This window comes from Furipterus horrens, unplaced genomic scaffold (genome assembly GCF_987537825.1).
Source record: "Furipterus horrens unplaced genomic scaffold, mFurHor1.1.pri manual_scaffold_12, whole genome shotgun sequence".
Lineage (NCBI taxonomy): Eukaryota > Metazoa > Chordata > Mammalia > Chiroptera > Furipteridae > Furipterus > Furipterus horrens.
In genome coordinates this window covers 75,910,401-75,931,694 of record NW_028327182.1, presented here as the reverse complement: position 1 = coordinate 75,931,694, position 21,294 = coordinate 75,910,401, and the positions used below count along the sequence as shown (strand labels likewise).

The following is a 21,294-nucleotide window of genomic DNA, read 5'->3' as shown; positions in this document are numbered from 1 at the left end:
TAAATATCATAAGCAGATAAAAAATCAGTAAGGGCATAGAAAATTTGAACAAGGTTGAGAAACCTAACATAATTGATATACAGAACCATTCACCTAATTACTGAAAAGGGTACTTAAAAAAATAATGAACTAAAAAAAATAGTGAACATAGGTTATTATCAAAATTGACCATGTGCCTGGATCACAAGACAAGTCAATACAAACTTCAAGTGACTGGAGATTTTTAGAGCATGTCCTCTGACTGGAGTAAAATCAGGCACAAATGAATCACAAAAATGTGAAATAGAAAAATACCCCCAAAATATTCTAAGTTCACTGCAAGTAAAAAAAGAAACCATAGTAAAAATTAGAAAATATGTTTAAACAAATAATGATTAAAATCCTACATATTAAAAATTGTGAGATACAAAAAATGTAACTTGCAGAGTATAGCTAAAACAATCTGGCAAATCAAGAGCCTTAGGTGCATGTAAAAGAAAAACAAAAACACTTAAAAATTAATAACCTGTACTTTTATGTTAACAAGCTGGGGGTGGAGGAATGTAAATTAAATTGAAAGGGAGTAGAAATAATGAAATAATTTTTAAATCTTAGGAAATAACTGCACATAGAAAAAATTAACAAACCCCAACATTCACTCATCAAAAAGTCTAATGTTAATAAATTTCTAATAAAATGATCAATAAACAAAAAAAGAAGAGCTATAAATAAAATTAGGAATGAAAAATATAGACATTAAAAATAAAATTAGGGGATATAATGAGCAACTATACCCCAATACACTTTAAAATGTAGATAAAATGAGCATATTCATTGAAAAACAACTTATTAAAACTGATCCAAGAAGAAATAGAAAATATGGACAGTGCTCTTTTAAAGAAATTAAAATTTTAGTAAATACATTTCCACCTTATGAACTCCAGGCCCAGATGGCTACGTCAATGAGTTCTTCCTAATATTTAAGAAATAATAGCAATTTACCCAAACTCCATCAGGGATTAGAAGTAGAGGGAAGACCTCTAAATTTATTTAATGAAGCCAGCATAAATTTTGATACCAAATCTGACAAAAGTATTACAAAAAATATGGAACAATGAATGTATCACACACACACACACACAAACACACACACACACAGAGTCCAAATTAGGTATAGGGCGGATGAAACAGGGATGTGGGTGAAGGCTATTACCATTATTTTCTTCACATTTCCCTCACTTTACTCCTCAGAAGGAGTGCAACCTTGTGCTTTGGAGGTAGAAAAGAACTGTGTTTATTGAAAAGAAGGCAGTACAGTAGGAGAGGTACCCTTCTGAAGTCACATATATTTATTAAATCTCACCAGGGAAGGATGCCCCTTTTTCAAAATTCCTCACTGTACTCTGTCTTGGTGGCCCTCTGTTTCAGCCCTGTGTGTGGTAACTGAGTGAAATGGAAGAGGCAGGAGCACAGGTCAGACACTGTGAGTCACTCTCGACTCTGCCATTTGTTGAGAAGGTGATGCTGGGTAAGCTGCTTTGCCTCTCTGAGCTTTAATGTTCTCATATAAAATACTGGGTTAATAGTATATATATCTCAAGGTAGTTAAGTGCATTAAATGAGATAATAGGTGAGAGAATGCCTAGCACAGGAAGTTACATATTTTTGAGACATTCCCTGTTTTATACATACACATACAGATTTTCCTGAAGTTGAAGATACTGTCTTCATTGGTTATTTGTGTGACTCGTGCCACTTAAAGTCACTATTGTCTACCTTTTTATGTTTTAATTATATAACGTATTATAATATGTTAGTATTATCTATATTAAGAGCAATAAATACATAGCCCTAAAAGATTACCATTTATTGTTGCAGCTACTTGTAATGTGTCTGTGTGCACATCAGATGCAGGTTATTAGAATGCATATGGTGCCTCTTACAATATGCTAGTTAGAGAGATGATGAATAGACTATTTGGAAGAGGAGGGGGCAGCAGTGTCCAATAATCCATAGGTGTGCTCTGGGTACTCCATAACAAATTAGAGGAAATCTTCTTTTTGCTGAATTACTTTGATAAAAGTGCTCTGAGGTGGATCAGAGGAAAGCAAGTCATGAAAGTGGCTTTGACTCATGAGACAGTACATTTCCTCACCTATATCAGACCACCTGTGACCTATGTTTTTAAAATATCCTTGCAAAGAACTTTCCTTGCCTGGAATGCACCTTGCCCATATTCCTGCACAGAAAATTGTTACTCATGGTTTAAAATCATACATTCATTCAATCAAAAACATTCATTAAGCCTTTAATATGCATGAAGTGCTGTGCTAGATACCAGGGTACTGATGGTGAGCAGCATCAGATTGTGACCTCATCTTTATGTGCTCAGCCACTGCACCAATGTCCCTGTACAGCTTTCCCTCATGGCCCCTTCCCTAGTACTCAAAGCTCTGTATGTCCACACGGTATTAGAGGACAATCTATGTCTTTACAAGGCAGCCTGGCAGGCAGCTCCTCAAGGGGCAGACCTGGGTCAATCCATCTTTTATTTCCTAGTGTACACCTCAGAGCTGGCACATAGTGGAGCTCAATGAATGTTTGTTGAATAAATCATTCATTATTTATGAAGCCTGGGTACAGTCAAATCTATTAAATGATCCTGCTACTAAATATGAGAGCAATGAAAACAATTGTACTCAGAAAAATTACATATTTTTGAGACATTCTTTGTTTTTTTCCCCTATTTTGTTAGATTTTATTAGCAGTCCTAGCAGCTACTTTAAAAAATACCTACAAAGCAATGTCATTTATTCTTAAAGAGATCAGAAGTAAAAATGTAGGTACTTATGCCTGATTAGCCTTTTCAGGTTTAAAATCATCAGAAGTTTGTTATGTAATAAAATAAGCTTCCATTTAATTGGAAATACTTATGTACATAAATAATTTAATATACCATAAAATTTGTTAGGTTTCTATACTAATTAACCATACCCATCGAGAAATGGTAGAAGACATTCATATGTCTAAAATTTGACTTAACAACTCTAAAGTCTGTCACATCACCCAAATAGAGATAACACTGTTTATTTAAAATCACTTGGCATAGATATAAAATATTCCTGAAGTTTATAAAAATGTGCTGAACTGTCCCTGAAAGATGAAAAAAGAAAGCCTGTCATTACTTGTGCCACAAAAGGAGAAGAAGCCATTCTTCAAGTAGTACTAAGTGGACTTTTGGAGCTTCCAGCAGCAAAAATATCAAGGGAACTTTGGAGATAAAGAGATGTAGTTTCTATCTAATCATCATCTAAAAATCACATATGAAAGGACCAAAGAGTGAAAGTATGAAAGTACCTACTTGGTCTGATGTTTGGATCCTTTCAGGTGGGCATGATACTGTTCTATTGAGTTTAGAGAGACACTGCAGATGGTACATCTGTAATTGCGCCTCAGACCTGCGGACAACAGACAGACCTGATTAGCTGCATGCTTGTCTTCAAAGCCCTGAATGAATCCAGGAATCTCCATAAGTTCAGGCTCAGAGCATTTTAGAGATGATCTGGTCCATCTCACCAACAACACTTCTATCCCTCCTTCCAGAGCCCAGTCTACAGGTCGTATAGAAGAGGTATTATAATTGTGAATATGATAGAAGCTGCTTGCTTCATTTATAGATGACTGGCATTATTAGAACATGCTTTTTTGATGTAAAATGTTTCTGGAAATTTTGTAACCCGAGCAAAGAAGCAGTCTACTTTTCCTCAAGGCAGATAGACATGGTAAGCTGTCATATCTGCTTGAAATTTGAGACTCCAGATAAATCTCTTCTCAATTCCTCTTCCACACTACTCTGATGGCAGAATCAGAAAACAACTTACATATCATTTATTTGGGTTCCTCTTCCAGGACCATCTTATATAATGTAAGTATTCCAAAGGGTTATATGTTAACCAAATTTACATGAAAGTTTACTTTCCACCAGAGGGTTTAAAAGAAAATTATCTATTCACTTGTTTATTCATTTAATTAGTTCATTAATAGAGTATCAACTTTGGACCCGGCGCTGGGGATTCCAAGATGAGTAAGTTGCTCTTTGCTTCAAGGAGTTTAGGAAAAACCTGACTCCTTTGTGATGTTGACTCATGTAGAATCAAACCTGCTAGGAAGCAGCTTTAAACATTTGTCACAACACAGAGACCTACAATTGAACATAGTCCTTCTGCTAGTGTGTCCCTTCAGAGCAGAGAGGAAAGTAAACCTATAGTCAAGACCTGAAACTTCAGATTTAAATCCTGACTTCAATTATTTCTGGTTGTGTGACCTCGAGGAAGTCACATATTATCTTCCTGGCCTCAGCTTTCTTCGTCTACAAGATGAATACAAGACTATTCACATCACAAGGCTGTTGTAAGAATTAAGTGAATAAGAGATATTAAAATCCTTAGCAAGTGAGAGTATTTTTATTAATTTTGCTCCAAAATGCAATGTTTTATCATTGTAAAAGACAGGTTATTAAACAGCCGTAGCTTTTTTTTCTGATGAATGCATAGTATTTTCTTTCTAAGAGACAAAGTTCTTATTTTCTTAAAAAGAAAATAATGCACATTGTTGGAAGAATTTTACAACCTACTACCTGGTGACTTTATACAAATTATTTGACTTCTCTGTACTTCTGATTTCTTTTATGATTGTGGGCAAAACTGAGTGAGATAAAGCATGTATGAGAGTGTTTGACACATAACAAGTAATCAACATAAATAAGCTATTATTATGATTACAAAGAGATGTTAAAATGGAGCCCTTTCTGGCCCAATGTCCCGATGAAGCCCTAAGTTGAAGCCCTAAGACATAGATGCTAACTACACACCCATGACTACTAAACTGAATATGAGAGCCCCAGTTCAGGGCATCCAAAGGAAGTGATCAAGAACCAGTTTCCAACCCCGAGCTGATCATTCACCTCCAGTCCATAAAAGAGATAGAAGAAAGAAAGAAAAAGGTAGAGAATTTCTTAAAACTATACCATACTATGAATTTTACCCTCCTCCATGTGAGATGGGGGTAGTTCTCTCTCACCTGTAGCCAATGGGAAAATGACTCAATGAACTACCTAGAGAGATTGAGGCATGCCTGCTTATACTTGGGAAGCAGTGTCTTGGACAGTTTAAACCACTTGCAAGATCCAAAGCTCTTAGAGACTTGGCTATTACTTACTCTGATGGCTAAGTAAGAAAGGTAGCAGAATTGGGCACAGTCTGTATTCACAGAGCGTGTCAGAATGTAAGATATGTGAAAGTTCCCATAGACCATGTGTGTACCATGTATGAGAAGAGCTGGTTTGCTGATGTCTTAGATATTGGAGTTGAGGGTAATAAGACCTCAAAAGAAAGATGCTGGAAGTGTTCAGCTGTAAATCTAGAGGGTCAACACGACCCCAAAGGAAATATTTAGCTCAGATCAAGCAATGCTGAGTTCCCAAACAAGCCATGAAATCCTTCAGTAAGAAGTCAGTTCACAAACCCTGCCAAGCCAGGCAAGAGCTATGCCAGCTTTGTATAGGTATCTGTCAAGTAAACCTTAATCCCCTTTGCCTTCCTCACTTGATACACTGAATCCCTCAGCCCTGGAGGAACCTGAGGCAATCTGCTGAGGTAAAGAAAAAAGTGCAAATCTTTAGAAGAAAAGCAAAAGCCCCAGGCAGAGAAAAAGAGAGCCTGCTACCGCACAATCTATTCCCACAGCAAACAGGCCACCCAGGCAGAACTAAGCTAAGGAAGGGAAAAATCAACTTTTAATAATGTTAGAAGATAGTTAAAAAATATTTTTCTATCCTAGATATATCAGTTAATGGCAGAGAATTTTTATGTATCTAGAAATGAGTAAAGAAACCTCTATGCTTAAAAGTAAGCAATAAGTCATCAAACTAACTTCAGTTTTTATCCCAGGGGTAGGAAGAAATTAACCCCACAGACAGTTTGAAAGGGCAGTGAGGGCAAGAGTAAGGTTACTTTCTGATTACATCTAATGAGTCTCACTGAACATTGCAGAATTGCTCTGAGGTCAATGTGACAAAGAACAGAACTTTGGGGAGACTGTCAAATTTTTATGGCCCAATGCATGTTCCATAAAAATCTATCTGATGTGTCATAGGATAAGCTGGATTGACCAGTATAAAAACTAGTTTGTTGTTCTAGCATCAATCACATAATTGGACATTGACATCCCTAATTGTTCAATTAAGAGTCAATTTAGTTATGGGAAAAAAAAAAAGCAATGCAATCACAGATCTCTGGGATCTTCTTAGCAAGCAATCTAAGGGACTCAAAATTTCCAGGCAAAGACTAATGATTCAGAGGTGAAGTAGACAACTGTTGACTCTCTATTCCCTCAAGCAATGACTCCCAAACTTCTGAGTGCAGAAACAGCCTCTAGTGATGATGCTAAAATGTAGATTCTCAGGCACAACTCCGGGAGATTCTGATTCTATCAGCTTGGAATGGGGCCTGGGAATACACAAGAAGTTTCCAACTTGTAACCCCAACCCTCAACAAACACACACTTTAGAAAGTACTGCCCCATAGACTCATATGCCTTTTGGTAACTTGAATGTGTCAGAACAATAGTAGGTCTTTTAAAAAAATGTTATTCCATAAAAAAAGAGCTGTACTTACATCACTTTTGCATTTTACAGATGTGCATGATTCAGAAAGATTACTGTAGACCCTAAACCCCGAGGCTGTACCACTATCACAAGGACTATGCTATGAGTTGTTTGAATCCTTATTTTCTCTTTTATGCATTGAATCAAAATATGAAAACCAGCTTCAGGGCTTCCTCCTTCTCAGTTCTCCATCAATCTTCTCATAATAAATGATAACTATTTTTATATGGTTCTTCTGCAGACTACAGACCAATCAAAGGTCCTCCTTATAACAAATGGAGGTTCAGCTTGGCAACAGGCATAAATATTTATGTTTAAAAATGGGAACTTTTAACATTACCAACAAGTCTAAAAAAATATTCTGATCTGTTGCTTTTCATTACAGTTCTCATGCTCTGCAGCCAAACAGAGGCGTGGGCAGGAAATATTTGGCACTTTATTGCTATGCGGACTACAGGGAGTATAAACTAGAAAGGCAATGCATATAAACAAGAACAAAGGCAGCGAAGGGGCAAAGAAGTCCACCCCCACACATGACACAGTGTCCTTGGTGGGAACTTAGGGCTTTATTAATGCTCAGCTGAAATTCTAACTGCTTTGAATTTTATAGCTCCCTTTTTCTCAGAGAAATAGAGAGTCGTATTAGACAAAAATGCTAACTTTTTCTATTTAATTTATTTTCAGTGCAATACCATATTAAGAGTATCCTAAAACCTTGGCAGACCCAGAGGTTATTTCTGCAGGATTGCCAATATGTATTAGGACATACAGTCCCTGCCTTCAAGGGGCTGACAGTCTAGTCGGAGAGAGAATATATGTATACAAACAGCAACAGTGTTAGGTAGATCATAAAAATTACCACAGTCAGGATGAGTGTTATGGGAACTGGAGGAGTAGATTGTTTCTAACTCAGAGAGTCTGAAAAATCTTGAAGATGCATTGCTTTTGTACTTACATTCCTGAGCACAGTGTGTAGAACAGATGGTCCTGGAAAACTGAGCAGTTTGTGACTACTCTGCATGTCTTTTCAAGTCAAGCAAAGCTAAACTTTAGATGTCCCTGAAACTTTAGTTGCATCTCTTCTACATTAAAGAAATATTGTGCCTTTATTATGATTCCAGTTATTTTGCTGAATGCCAAGAATGCAGGAGAGAATAAAATAGACAGAATAAAGTTCATTATGAAGCTAGTCAGGTAGGAACACAAGAAACTAGTAAACAAATAAAAACATAATTAAGGATTGTGAGAGTGTCACACAGGGTGTAAACAGGATAATGACAGAGAAACAGGGAAGAAGGGTAATTTTTGACAGCATGGTCAACAGAGTTCTCTGAGAAGTATGATGTGAAACCAAAGGGATGAGAATTAAGCTGTGATACAAAGAACTAGTTCAAGAGTTGTCCAGGGGTAGTGAACAGCAAGTGCAGAGAGCTAGGAGAGGAAGTGCACTTGGTCTGTTCAAGGAACAAAAAGTGGTAAAAGAAACAAACTAAGCAAAACAAAGCTGTCAACTGAGAATTCTATATCCAGCAAAAATACCATTCAAAACTGAAAGTAGAATTAGAACATTTTCAATAAAAACTAAGAGAACAGTCTTCCAGCAGACCTACATCACAGAAATGCTTATAAAGTCCTTTATGTGAGAGGAAAATGACACCAGCTGGAAATGTGTATGTACAGGAAAAGATGATGAACACCAAATTATTAATATGTGGATATCTACCTTTTTATTCCTCTAAATGTATTTGAAGACAATGGACAATTTAATACAATGCTAAAACACTGAATTGTGTGTTGTGGTATTTTTAATACATATACATGTAAAACATGTATATGTGACAACAATAGCACAACAATGACTAGGAGGATAACAATACTGTTGGGAAGTCATTATGTTTTACGTGAAATGATAAGTATTAACTCTGAATAGACAGTGATCTTTTAAGGATGCATACTATAATCCCCTAGAAATAAATACAAAGGCATAAAGCTAAAGAGCCTATAGAGAAAATAAAATAGGATAATAGAAAGCATTTGAATAACCTGGGAAGAAGGCAGGAAAAGAGCTCTAGACCCAGAGGGTATCATTGGAGAATTCTATCAAACATTACAGGATTGCATAGTATCTACTTATGCAAATTCTTTCAGTGAATAGAGGAGGAAGAAACACTTCTACACTTGTTTTTGAGCCAGCATAACACTAACAACAAATCTGACAGGCTCTAAAATAAAAAAAAAATTGCAAACCAATATTGACCTTGGGCATGACAGAAAAATCCTTTAAAAATTAGCAAATCAGAAACAATGCAGATACAGACATGCATGTTTATATCTATACATACATAATAGATAAATCATATTACAACAAAGTTTGTTTATTCCAAGAAGTAAGAGTGGTTTAACATCTAAAAGTCAAATAATATAGTAATTCACTATATTAACAGAAAAAATGAGAAAATAATATAATTATAATAGATGCATAAAAGAGCATTTGACAGATTTCTACATCCACTCATGATCAAAATTGTCAGCATACTGCAAAAGAATTTTCTTAATTTAATAAAGAGCACGCATCAAAAAACTACAATTAATATTATATTAAATAGTAAAATACTGACAAGTTTCCTAAGATAAAAAAAAAAAAAGGCTAAGAATGCCTGTTTTATTGTTTCTATTCATCATTGCTCTGGAGAGTCTAGGCAGTGCAATAAGAACAGAAAAAGAAAAAATATGCTTGAAGATTGGAAATGAAGAAGTAAAATTGTCTATATTTATAGAAGATAAGATTGTTTACAGAGAAAATCCTAAGGGAGTATAAAATAACTACTAATATAAATAAATTTAGTAAAGTCACAATACACAAGGTAAATAGAAAAAAATCAATTGTATTTTTAAAATAGCTACAAACAACTGGAAAATAAAATTTTTTAAAAACTCCAGCAGAATAGTATCAAAATATTCTAAAACACTTAAGAATAAATTTAATAAAAGATGTACAGGACTGAAAACTACAAAACATTTTGAGAGAAATTAAGAAAAACCTAAACTGATACATATATATATATATATATATATATATATATATATATATATACCATATTTATGAACTAAAAAAATCAATGCTGTTAAGATATCAGTTTTCCTTTATATTCAAGGCAAACTCAATCAAGATTCCAACAGGCTCTTTGTAGAAACAGACAAATGGATTGTTAAATTAATATAGTAATCTAAGTAACCAGAATGGCTAAAACAATTTTGAAAAAAATCTGAGGACTCACACTTGAAGATTTTAAGATTTGCTATAAAATTTGATGCAATCATAAAAGTGTTGCATTAGCATAAGGATGGAGAAATTGTATCAATGGAACAGAATTGAGGTTCCACAACTAGATCCACACATAAAGGGTCATTTAAGATATAACTGACAATACAGTTCTCTATATGTTTAAGTGTACCCCATAATGACTTGAAGTACATATATTGTGAAATTATTATTACAAAAAGTTTAGTTAATACCCATTATCTCATATAGATACAACTTTAGTTAATATCCATTATCTCATATAGATACAGTTTTTTTTCTTGTTATGAGAGCACACAAGATCTACTCTCTTAGCAACTTTAAAATATACCATACAGTTAACTATATTTATCATATTCTACTTACATCCCCAATACTTATTTATCTTGTAACTGAAGGTTACTACCTTTTGACCTCCTTCATTGATTTGCAACAAAGGTCTTAAGGCAATTCAAAGGTGAAAAATACTTTTTCAAAAAATGGTGCTAGAACAACTGGATAAATGTGTGAAACAAAAAACTGTGCATCAACTTCTCTACCTAATAACACATATTAAAATTCAGATTTATTAGATTTAAATGTAAAAGCTACATCTTTTCTACAAAAATGTAGGTAAATATTTTATGAATTTGAGGTAGACAGAGATTTCTTAGGAAACAAAATACATTGAACATAAAAAAGGAAAAATTGAATTTTATAACAATCAAAAGCCTCTCCTTATTTAAAAACAAAACAGAACAAAACAAAAAAAAAACCATTAAGAAAACAAAAAGTTAAAAAGGTAAAGGATTAAGCAAAAAGAAAAAAGAAAAAAACAGAAAAGTTAAGCCACATCCTAGGGAAAAAAATATTTGCAATACAATACATATATCTGATTGAACTTGTTTCCAGAATATACAATTAACTCCTACAAATCAATAGGAAAGACAAACAAACAACCCAATTTTTCCAAAGGACAAAATACTTGATCAGATGTGTCATAAAGAAGATACAAAAATGATCAATAAGCACATGAGAAGGTGTTCAACATCATTTGTCACCCACCAGGGAATCATCAACATACAGGTGGACGTTAAAGCCATAGGACTGTTGTATTGTCTACAGAGACAGTGGTAGGTAAAGAGAAGGGAGTGTGGAGGAGAGCGGAGGAGCAGTTAGTACTCCTTGATACCAGAGCACTGCTGATCTGCTCTCTCACCTTGATGACTTCAGTAGGAGCCAGGCCCATAGGCACCTCGAGCTCCCACTGGATCTCCACCTTCAATGCTGCTGAAGCCTGGGGCAGATGTGGGTGTGGGAACCTGATGCAAGTCCTCAGCCTTTCTTGCAGGTCACGTGTATCATTGAGGCTGGAACAAAGACTCAGACACAGCCTCCAGTTGTCCTCGTGGATTTCCGTTTTCCCTTGTGAGTGGTCTTTATTCTTTTCTTCCTCATGCCCATCCTTCCTGACAGCTGAACCTGTTGACTTCAGGCCTGACACTAGATACACAAGCAGTACATATACTGCCTCACTAATTCCCAGAATTACATAAGGTCAATCCTTATAATTTTTTATTCTATATTTGTTGTGAGCAAGGGAGCCTTCCCAAAACGAATCACTCACACATGTCTGTGTCTTTCTACAGTGCTAGGTTTATTAGGGGAGACCTCCCCAACAACCAATAGAGTTATATGCAGGTTACACACGGAGAGGGGGAGCTTACACCATAGAAGCGAGCTGAGCTAGCCTCCGGTACAAAGTCCCAGTCACTGGCAGCACCCACACGAAGACAGGCAGGCATTGGTCTCAAGCCAGGTACTACAGGGGCAGCACACATCGCTGGCATGAAAATCTGGCAGGTCTCCGAGATGACCCGTGGTACAACCAAGCTGGAGTGTTGGGTGGTCGGAGCTCCACGTTATTATAGTCCACCAGGGGACAGAGGTCCCTTTCATATCAATGTCCAGATGGAGTCCTTATCCAGTGTCCAGACCTGTGGTTTGGGGATTTCTGGATCCCTTTGAAGGGTGCTGCATTACACCCCATTACCTCAGTCTTGCCATAGCACTTGACATAACTCTCATGGTTGACAGTGGCTTCTTATTGAATTGTCAAAGGTGTTCAAACAGTTTGCTCTGCCCTTGCTCTGTACAATGTTAATTATGGTGGCTGTACTCCTCTGCGCAAACCTAACTGATAGAGGTGGTATTGAAGAAGCGGAGAAAAGAAAGCTTTTCTAGAAGTATGAAGAAATCATTACTATCGCATTTAATCCTCAAAACCACCTTATGAACATTATTACCCCATTTTATGGATGAGAAAACTATGGTTCAAAAACATTAAAGTCATAGAACTATTAAGTGGAAAAGTTAATGATCTTAATAATTACACTAGGGCTTTTCAAAGAAATAAAAAGGAATAAAGAAGAGAAAGTAAAAGAATTATGTTTTAAAAGAACCTTAATTGAATCTAATATGTAAAACAGATAAAGCATAGCTGCCCTAGTTTAAAGGGGAGTGAGTGAGAGATCTCGAACACCGGTCAGTTTCATATCAAACTCCAAGCATAGCACTTAGGGTACCCCAAGTGAAGAACCTTGGGCTCTGTGGGGCAGAGTTTGGAAACCACTGCTTTTTATCATGTTATCTATCCCAAGGATGACATGAGGTATGTTGGTGTGCTCTGCCTTAGACTTGCACTATGGAATGTCTCTCCCCTGTGAGTTTAATCTAAGGAAACTTCACTAAGATCAGAGTTTGCTGCAGCCCCAGTTAAAGAAGGCCAGTGCTACTCCATACTACAGCCATTACAATGTACAGGCTTGAGTCTATTTCAATGGCCCCTGGTTTCAACGCCTCAAGCCTTATTTTCTTAGAGATACACAGTGAACACATATTGTCTTCTGTAAAACTTGTACGTATATGAATAAAATGAAACATATTCAGAGCTGGTTCTAGAGTATATTCTTGATATTTGTATTCAGTCTTACTAATTTAGTATTAAGGAAATGATATTAAAATACATCAATTTAATATGTTAATAATTACTATTGTTATGTTCCTTTTAAATACAATATATATACATATTTGGTATTCCTTCTTAGTTGTGGAGGGAGACGCCGCATGTCTGTCTATGCCTCCATCTTGGCCAGAAGTCCTCCTAGTGAATATTTTAATTGAATTATTATATTCTTCAATTCCTGAAGTTCTGTTTTTTAAGATATTTTCATTTTGTTCATGCATCATTTTCCTGATTTTCCTTAGTTGTCTGTTTTCTCTCGAAGTTCATTGAACTTATTTAAGATGGTCGTTTTTATTTTTGTCTCATAATTATTAGGTCTTCATTTCTTTAAGGTTGTTTCTGTGCTGGCTTAGGGGAGGGGCTCTCATGGGTGAAATAATTTTTTTAACCATTTTAATGTAGCTGGTTTTGGCTTTGCACTTTCCTGGGATATTATGACTTTTTAACTGGTTTCTGGAGTTCTCTTAAAGCGTTTTTAGACAGTATATTGTTAAGTTCGTGTCTCTGTGGAAGAACAAAGTGTGGGGCTTCCTATTTTTCTAAAGGATTGGGCTGGCCTGGCAGAGGGTCCCTGGTTTATTCTTTGGGTGTTCTAGAGGGAACAGGCTATGAGGCAGAAGCCTGTCATTCTTCCAAAGTTGTGTAGTTTTTGTATTTTATGCTGTTTTAGTTTGTAACTAGCCCTATAGAAATAAGGTGATTAAAACAGGGGGAAATGATAGCAGGGCCCAGGTGTTAGAGTTTAGCCTTAATTGATAGGCTTAAGTAATTGAAGCTGTGACTGGATAGACTTTCTTTATCACCAAACCTTTGCTTCTGGAATTTTGCCTAGAGGGTGGCGGCAGGCAGCAGGACCCCAAATTGCTTTTCGGTAGCATAACTACTATTGAATCAAGATTAAAGCATTTCCATCTCCCTAAAAATTATCCTGTGTCTTGTTGTATCATCCTTTCCTCTAGCCCCATAGCCCAAGGCAACCAGTGATCTACTTTCTGTCTCTATAATTTTGCATTTTCTAGAACTTCATGTAGACTTTTATGCTTTGCTTCTTTCACTTAGCGTAATGCTTTTTGAGATTCATTTGTGTTGTTTTGTGTATCAGTATTTTGATCTTTTTTATTGCTGTGGATGTCTGTGACGCGATATTCTAGCGTCCGCATCGTTTAGAGCTGCGACTCAGAACATGGCGCGTTCCTAGAAGCCGCTTTCGGCATCAGTGGGCGGCGGCGCGTGGACTTGCAAGCGTGGGGCGCGGGACCAACCGACGCCGCTTCGTGTTGGACAGTGGAAGCTGGAGAGCCGGGCTATTCGGACTGAGCCAATTGGTTTCCATGGATCTCAATAGTGCCAGCACTGTTGTTCTTCAAGTCTTAACTCAGGCCACCAGTCAGGATACTGCTGTGTTAAAGCCAGCTGAGGAGCAGTTGAAACAGTGGGAAACACAGCCAGGTTTTTATTCAGTGTTGCTGGTAAGTTGCTTAAAAATAGTTATTATTTTTAATAAAATGAGACACTATTCTATTGTTTTAAAAACCTACTTGTGTTGGTGGTTTACTTAGTGAAATTGATCCAAATGTTTGGCTGCCATTGCACTGCCATTTACTAATTCGAGGCATGGCACTTGGAGGACATTTAAGAGATGTTTATTGTTGGGTGAGTATACCCAAGCAGGGTATTGGTAGTATCTGTTTAGAAGGTTACACTGCCAGTTTTCTATTTTAGCCTGTAAATGCTGCCCTCAAGACTGTAAAGGAGGAAAGAGGAAGGACATCTCTAAAATCAGAGAAGGAAAACTCTGACTCCAAAAAACCTCCGCTGCCTTGCGGCATACCTCTTCAGGGGAAAGGCTAAGGGAGTAAACCCCAACAGAAAATCCGGAGCCGGAGTCCCTAAGGCGGTTTGACATTGTAGTCAACACCGGCAACTCCTGCGGCGCACCTGAAGCCAAGCTGTATTGACTTTGTCTTTCCCTTGGACCCTTCAGCTGCGAAGAAGGGGGGGTCTGCTGCATGGGCAACAGCAGACCCTCCATATCACCCTGCCCAGGCTCTGTAGCTTCAGTTTCACTGGAGAGGACACTCCAGCGTCATCGCAAGATGTCGACTCAACACGGGAGGAGACAGATACCGGTTATAAGCTCATCCGATTGGCGAAGGAAACGAGCGCCAGGGGTCTCCTCTGACGGTGGGAGAGGTCATCGCACCTCACTGGACAGCTACCGTCTCGCCATGGCTCGCCTGCCCCACTGGGTGCATGGGGATCAGAGAGGCGCCTCTCGAAAAGTGGGCCACAAAACACCCGCACCAGTTAATTCCAAGCAAACAACAAGAAAGAAGCCTCCAGCTCTTCGCCTCGCTAGCTGGAACATCAGGACCATGTGCCCCGGACTTACTGCAGACCTTCCGTGGATCAAGGGTGCCAGGAAAACCGCTGTCATCGATAGGGAACTGGCACGACTAAACATCGACATTGCGGCTCTACAGGAGACCCGGTTGGCCGACAACGGAACTATCAGAGAAACCAACTACACCTTCTACTGGCAAGGGAAGTCTCCGGACCAACCAAGACAGCACGGTGTTGGGTTCGCTGTGAAGAACACACTTGTTAACTCCATAGAGCCACCCACAGGAGGCACAGAGAGATTACTTACCCTCCGATTGTCAACAACTTTCGGCCCAGTCAGCATTCTTAGCGCGTATGCCCCAACCCTCTGCGCCACCACCGAAGAGAAAGAACAGTTCTACCATGCACTGGACGAAGCGTTATCCAAGATCCCCAGAAGTAACGCTCTCTATCTCCTTGGAGACTTCAATGCAAGAGTAGGAGCCGACCACATGGCCTGGCCCACCTGCCTTGGAAACTTTGGGAGAGGAAAGATCAATGAGAATGGTCAGCGACTGCTTGAGCTTTCGTGTCACCACGGCCTGTGCGTGACAAACACATTCTTCAAGTGCAAAGAGATCCACCAGGTGTCATGGAGGCACCCCCGCTCCCGCCATTGGCACCAGCTTGACCTCATCATCACCAGAAGAATGGATATTGGCAGCACCCTCCTTACCCGCAGCTACCACAGTGCAGACTGCGACACGGACCATGCCCTCGTGGTAAGCAAGGTGCGCATAATGCCGAAGAGGTTGCACCACTCCAAGATGAAGGGTCGCCCACGCATCAACACCAGTTGTGCCAGCAACCCAGTTAAGACCCAGCAATTCATCAACAAGATGGAAGATGCACTCGGCGAGGGAGTGGTGGCAGATGACATTATCGAATCCAATTGGCCACGTCTCCGCGACGCCATATACAACTCCGCCATTATTGCTTACGGGAAGAAAGAGCGGAAGAACGCTGACTGGTACGAGGCTCACTGGGAAGAAATGGAACCCGTGATCGAGGCTAAGAGGAAGGCCCTACTGGCTTACAAGGTCACGCCCACTCCCAGTACACTTCAAGCTCTACGGGCTGCCAGGAACAAAGTCCAGAAGACCGCCCGCCACTGTGCCAACACCTATTGGCTAAACCTGTGCAGAAGCATTCAGGAAGCCGCCGATATAGGCAACGCACGAGGAATGTATGAGGGTATCAAGAAGGCAACAGGCCCAATCCCCTCCAAGATCGCCCCCCTTAAGTCCAAGACAGGTGAGGTCATCACTGACCAGGAACAGCAAATGCGGCGGTGGACCGAGCACTACCTCGAGCTGTACGCAACGAAGAACACCGTAACAGACACTGCTCTTAACGCCATCCCAGACCTACCAGTCATGGAGGAGCTAGACACCCCACCTACTGCGGCAGAGCTCAGCAAAGCCATCGACCGCCTCGCTTGCGGGAAAGCACCAGGAAGCGACGGAATCCCTCCAGAAATCCTAAAGAGCGGGAAACCAGTCCTGCTACAGCCGCTCCACCATCTACTCTGTCGCTGCTGGAAAGAGGGTTACATCCCCCAGGATATGAGAGACGCCAACATTATCACCATGTACAAGAACAAAGGAGACCGCAGCGACTGCAACAACTACCGGGGCATCTCTCTCCTCAGCATCGTCGGCAAAGTATTCGCCCGGGTCGCTCTTGCCCGCCTGCAGACCCTTGCTTCCCGCGTCTACCCAGAGTCCCAGTGTGGCTTCAGAGCTGGCCGATCAACAGTGGACATGATCTTCTCCCTACGCCAGCTGCAGGAGAAGTGTCACGAGCAGCATAAACCACTCTACCTCGCCTTTATTGACCTCACGAAGGCGTTTGATCTGGTCAGTCGAAGCGGACTCTTCAGCTTGCTACGGAAGATTGGCTGTCCACCACATCTGCTTGCTGTGGTCATGTCCTTTCACGACAACATGCACAGCACGGTGTCCTACAACGGCGCAACCTCTGAGGCCTTCCCAGTCAGCAGCGGAGTAAAGCAGGGCTGCGTCCTCGCGCCTACGCTGTTCGGAATCTTCTTCTCCATGCTCCTCCAATACGCCTTTAAGGACTGCAGCGAGGGTGTCTTCATTCACACCAGATCCGATGGCAAGCTCTACAACCTGGCCCGTCTACGAGCCAAGACCAAAGTCAAAGAGGTGCTCATCCGTGAGATGCTCTTCGCCGACGACGCAGCTTTGACATCACACTCCGAAGAGGGACTCCAGCAGCTAGTCACTTGCCTTTCCCACGCATGCAAGGAGTTCGGACTAGCCATCAGCCTGACGAAGACGAATGTTATGGCTCAAGGCACGGGGACTCTCCCATGCATCACCATCGACGGATACACCCTGGAGGTTGTCAACGACTTCACTTACCTCGGGTCCACCATCTCGAGCTCTCTGTCAGTCGACTTGGAGGTCAACCGGAGAATCGCCAGGGCAGCCACAGTTATGGCCAGACTGAACCGGCGAGCGTGGAACAATTCCAGCCTCACTGAGAAAACCAGACTGCGCATCTACCAAGCCTGCGTACTCAGCACTCTCCTCTATGGCAGCGAGACGTGGACCACCTACGCAAGGCACGAAAGGAAACTCAACAGCTTCCACAAGAGGTGCCTGCGACGCGTCCTGCATGTCGCCTGGCAGGATAAGGTCCCCAACACCGAGGTGCTGAAGCGAGCCAATATGAGCAGTTTGCATGCAGTTCTTAGCGAGAGACGCCTCAGGTGGCTCGGCCATGTCAAAAGAATGGATGCAGGCCGTATCCCCGAAGACCTCCTCTACGGCGAGCTAGCAGAAGGCAAGAGGATGACAGGGCGCCCAAAACTGCGGTTCAAAGACATCTGCAAAAAGGACATGACACAATGCTCCATCAATCTCAACACATGGGAAGTTCAAGCAGACGACCGCCTAGCCTGGAGGCTCGCGGTCAGGCAAGGTACGTCACGCGCGGAGGCTGCGCGCAACGAGGAGGCGGTCCAGAAAAGATCGAGGCGGAAGCAGCGTCAACAGCAGCAACAACGGCCATCTGCCTTCACCTGTAACAAGTGCGGCAGGGATTGTCACTCCCGAATCGGACTGCACAGCCATTCTCGGCGGTGCAGATAGACTCTCAAGAAGCTACGCCATCGTCTCTCGAGACGGACGGCTGCCGACGACAATGTACAGGATGTTTGAATGTTAAACCATCTGAATTCATCCCATAGCTTGCAGGCATAGACCTCAGGGTACCAAACAGTCAATTAAAGTACACACATTTTTCTAAGACAATCTTTTCTCTATTTAAATAGTAGAGCTGCAAAGCCTTGAAAATGGAATCAGGAAGCAAATGGCCTTGCATCTTCAAAAGCTATTTCCAAACAAAACCTAAAGCTATGAAATAAATTTATTCTCAGTAATTAAAAGACAATTTTAGCTATGTTGGATGCCTGACCCAAGAAAGGACTGGGAAATTGTTACCCTACTGTGAAGATTCAGAAGGGACAGAGTAGCTCATGCTAAATATTTAAAGAGCTTCTTTATTGGAAGAAGGTTTAGATGTGCTTTATATGGCAGAGGATAGATGTCATTCTTTGGACAAAATCAGCCCTATACAACTTTGAGTTTAGCCTTGGAGGTTATCACTATTAATGTGATTGCTAATAGCAAACTGCAAACAACCAAAAAAATTGAACTGTTTTTTGTTTTTGTGATTCAAACTGAATGAAATAAATAAGCATACTATGAAGCAATTTATTATTTAAATTCCACTCGGGTGGTTTTTAACTATATATTAAATAACAATAGATGGGCAAAATAGCTTCTTCCTGGTCTGGATGCTGATATGATACAAATAAAGATTCCAGAACATAAAATGTGCTCTTTCTTTTGGGCCCCATGGGAGTGCCATAGATCTCAGTGAATTTAGACAACTAACAGCATAGCAGGGTGTGTGCATGTTTTGTTTTAATATAAAGCATTTTCATAAAATTTGTGTTCTTCTAAAACACAACTTTTGATTATAGATTGCTTTCTGCACAGAGTAGACTGTACTCTTGTCACTGGACAGGGGCCTGGCCCTGAGTGGGTCTGTCTAGGGCCAGCAGTAGTGTGCAGGTTCTTGACTTTGTGAAAAGATTTCACGACAAAGTCCAGGTGACTATGAGGGTGCATTTATCAAAGCTGGGAACAGTGAAACAAGGAAGGGCTTAGCATAGAAGGAGCAGCAGGAGAGCCCAGGCTGGGCTGCCTTAGCTCACTGGGAAGTCAGAGAAAAGAGGGCTTTGGGAACAGGTTCGGAGGATAAGCTGGGGCAAGCTGCCAGCTGCCCATTGCCTTAGCGTTTAGGAGACACGTGTTTGTGAGGAAAGAGGTGGAGATGGGTTGGAGGGCGGGAGGCGGGGAGGAGAGGAAAAAGGAAATGACACAGGCTGCTCCCCAGAGGGAGAGCACATGCTGGGTCTTCTGTCTTGAGGCTTCCATCCCTTTCTTGCAGGCGGGAATCCCAGGGGAGGTCTCAGGGGAGGGTTTCAGTAGAATATCCATCACTTCTCCAGGTGTGCCCTTCCACCGTCATGGTCTCCACTGATTGGTCAGTGACAGGGCAGGGGGTCTTTAGTCATTGCACTTGGTTCTGGCATCACTGCTTTTCTGGGCCTGGAGCTGAAACACAGCTGAGGCCTAGATGTTACCTGCAGGGAGAAAAGGCCAGGGGAGGAGAGGTTCCCTTGGGGCAAGGTCTTTGTGTTCCCAGTTTTGTTCCCTGCCAGGCACTGGAGGCCTCTGCCCAGGTGACCATCTGCACCTGGCTGTAAATTATTTGGCCATTGTGTTCAGCTATCTGTCTCAGTTTTCCTATTTTACTTGTCAAGTATTTTCCCTCGCTTCTCACTATCCTGTCTCACTCTGACTATGATTTTGTGGATTATGGCATTGAGTTAAAGAATGGGTTAAATTAATGCTCAGATAGTTGCTTATTACTCCCTAGGGTTTGAAGAAAGCAGAGTGCAGGGTAGAACAGTGGCATTTCGCTTCCGCGCTCTCTCTGCCCTGCAGTGGTGTCTCTTTCAAGCCATCTTTCATTTTATTTTTTCCTCAAGGGCTTGGGATCACAGGCTGCTGTGATTTACCTACAGAACTGTCAGTAACCATGACAGATGCACAGCTGTCAAAGAATTGTGGCACTGGATTTTTAGGTGCATGAAATGAGGACACAGTGATTGTCAACCCTTTTAGTTATCTGCTAAAAGTCCAAATACATCTTCAGCAACCCTTGCTTTGGTGCTACACCACCTGCCTAGTCAATCAAAAGGCCCCGGGAAGGAGAAGCATTGGTGATAATTTTCAAGAGACTTCGTCCAAGAAGGATTCAAAGGTGAAATATGAATGGCAATAAAGTTGTAATCGTCAATATCTCCTTTGAATCATTTTATAAATGAGATTGTACCCTTTCCCTCTTCTTTTTCTCTCTGTCATTCACACACAAGCAGGCCATTAGGTACATGACTATGATCTTTGGTGTCCTTGTGGTCCTCTTGTTAATCTCTCTTGCTGGCTTGTAGACATCTATCTCATATGGCAGGTCTTTATCTTGCTTTCAGCAGTCAGCCTGCCACACTCTGTGTTAAGTCATGGCTATCTGCTGCTTCCCTGCAGCACTGGCCTTTTAATAGTGATGTTTGGAGTTAAAAAGCTTTCAAGGCTAGAAGGAAAAACTTTGAAGATGGCATTTCAGGTTTGACCAGATGAGGTGGAGAGAGCTCTATGAAGATAGCAGCCTTCCAATCATCTCCAGCACCACATAGCTACCTTCTTTGCCTTTCCCTGGCCAGCCTGATGCAAACACCCTGACACATGGGGTCTCACTGTGACTTGCATAAGTGACTTTTCTCTGGGACACAGAGGACTTCCCTATTCACCGTTATCATAGCAGCCTTACCTATTTATAGAAATACATTTGATCTGGTGTGAT

The 21,294-nt window shown here is 40.7% G+C and overlaps 1 protein-coding gene across 1 annotated transcript in view; it reads right to left on the bottom strand.

Annotated features, from left to right (window-relative positions):
- Positions 1-21,294, bottom strand: part of ZMAT4 (zinc finger matrin-type 4) — a 332,769-nt gene that overhangs the window by 34,046 nt on the left and 277,429 nt on the right. The window contains exon 6 of the mRNA XM_090258117.1: positions 3,341-3,437. Coding sequence (XP_090114243.1) covers positions 3,341-3,437 — 97 coding nt within the window. The remainder of the gene's footprint in view (positions 1-3,340; positions 3,438-21,294) is intronic.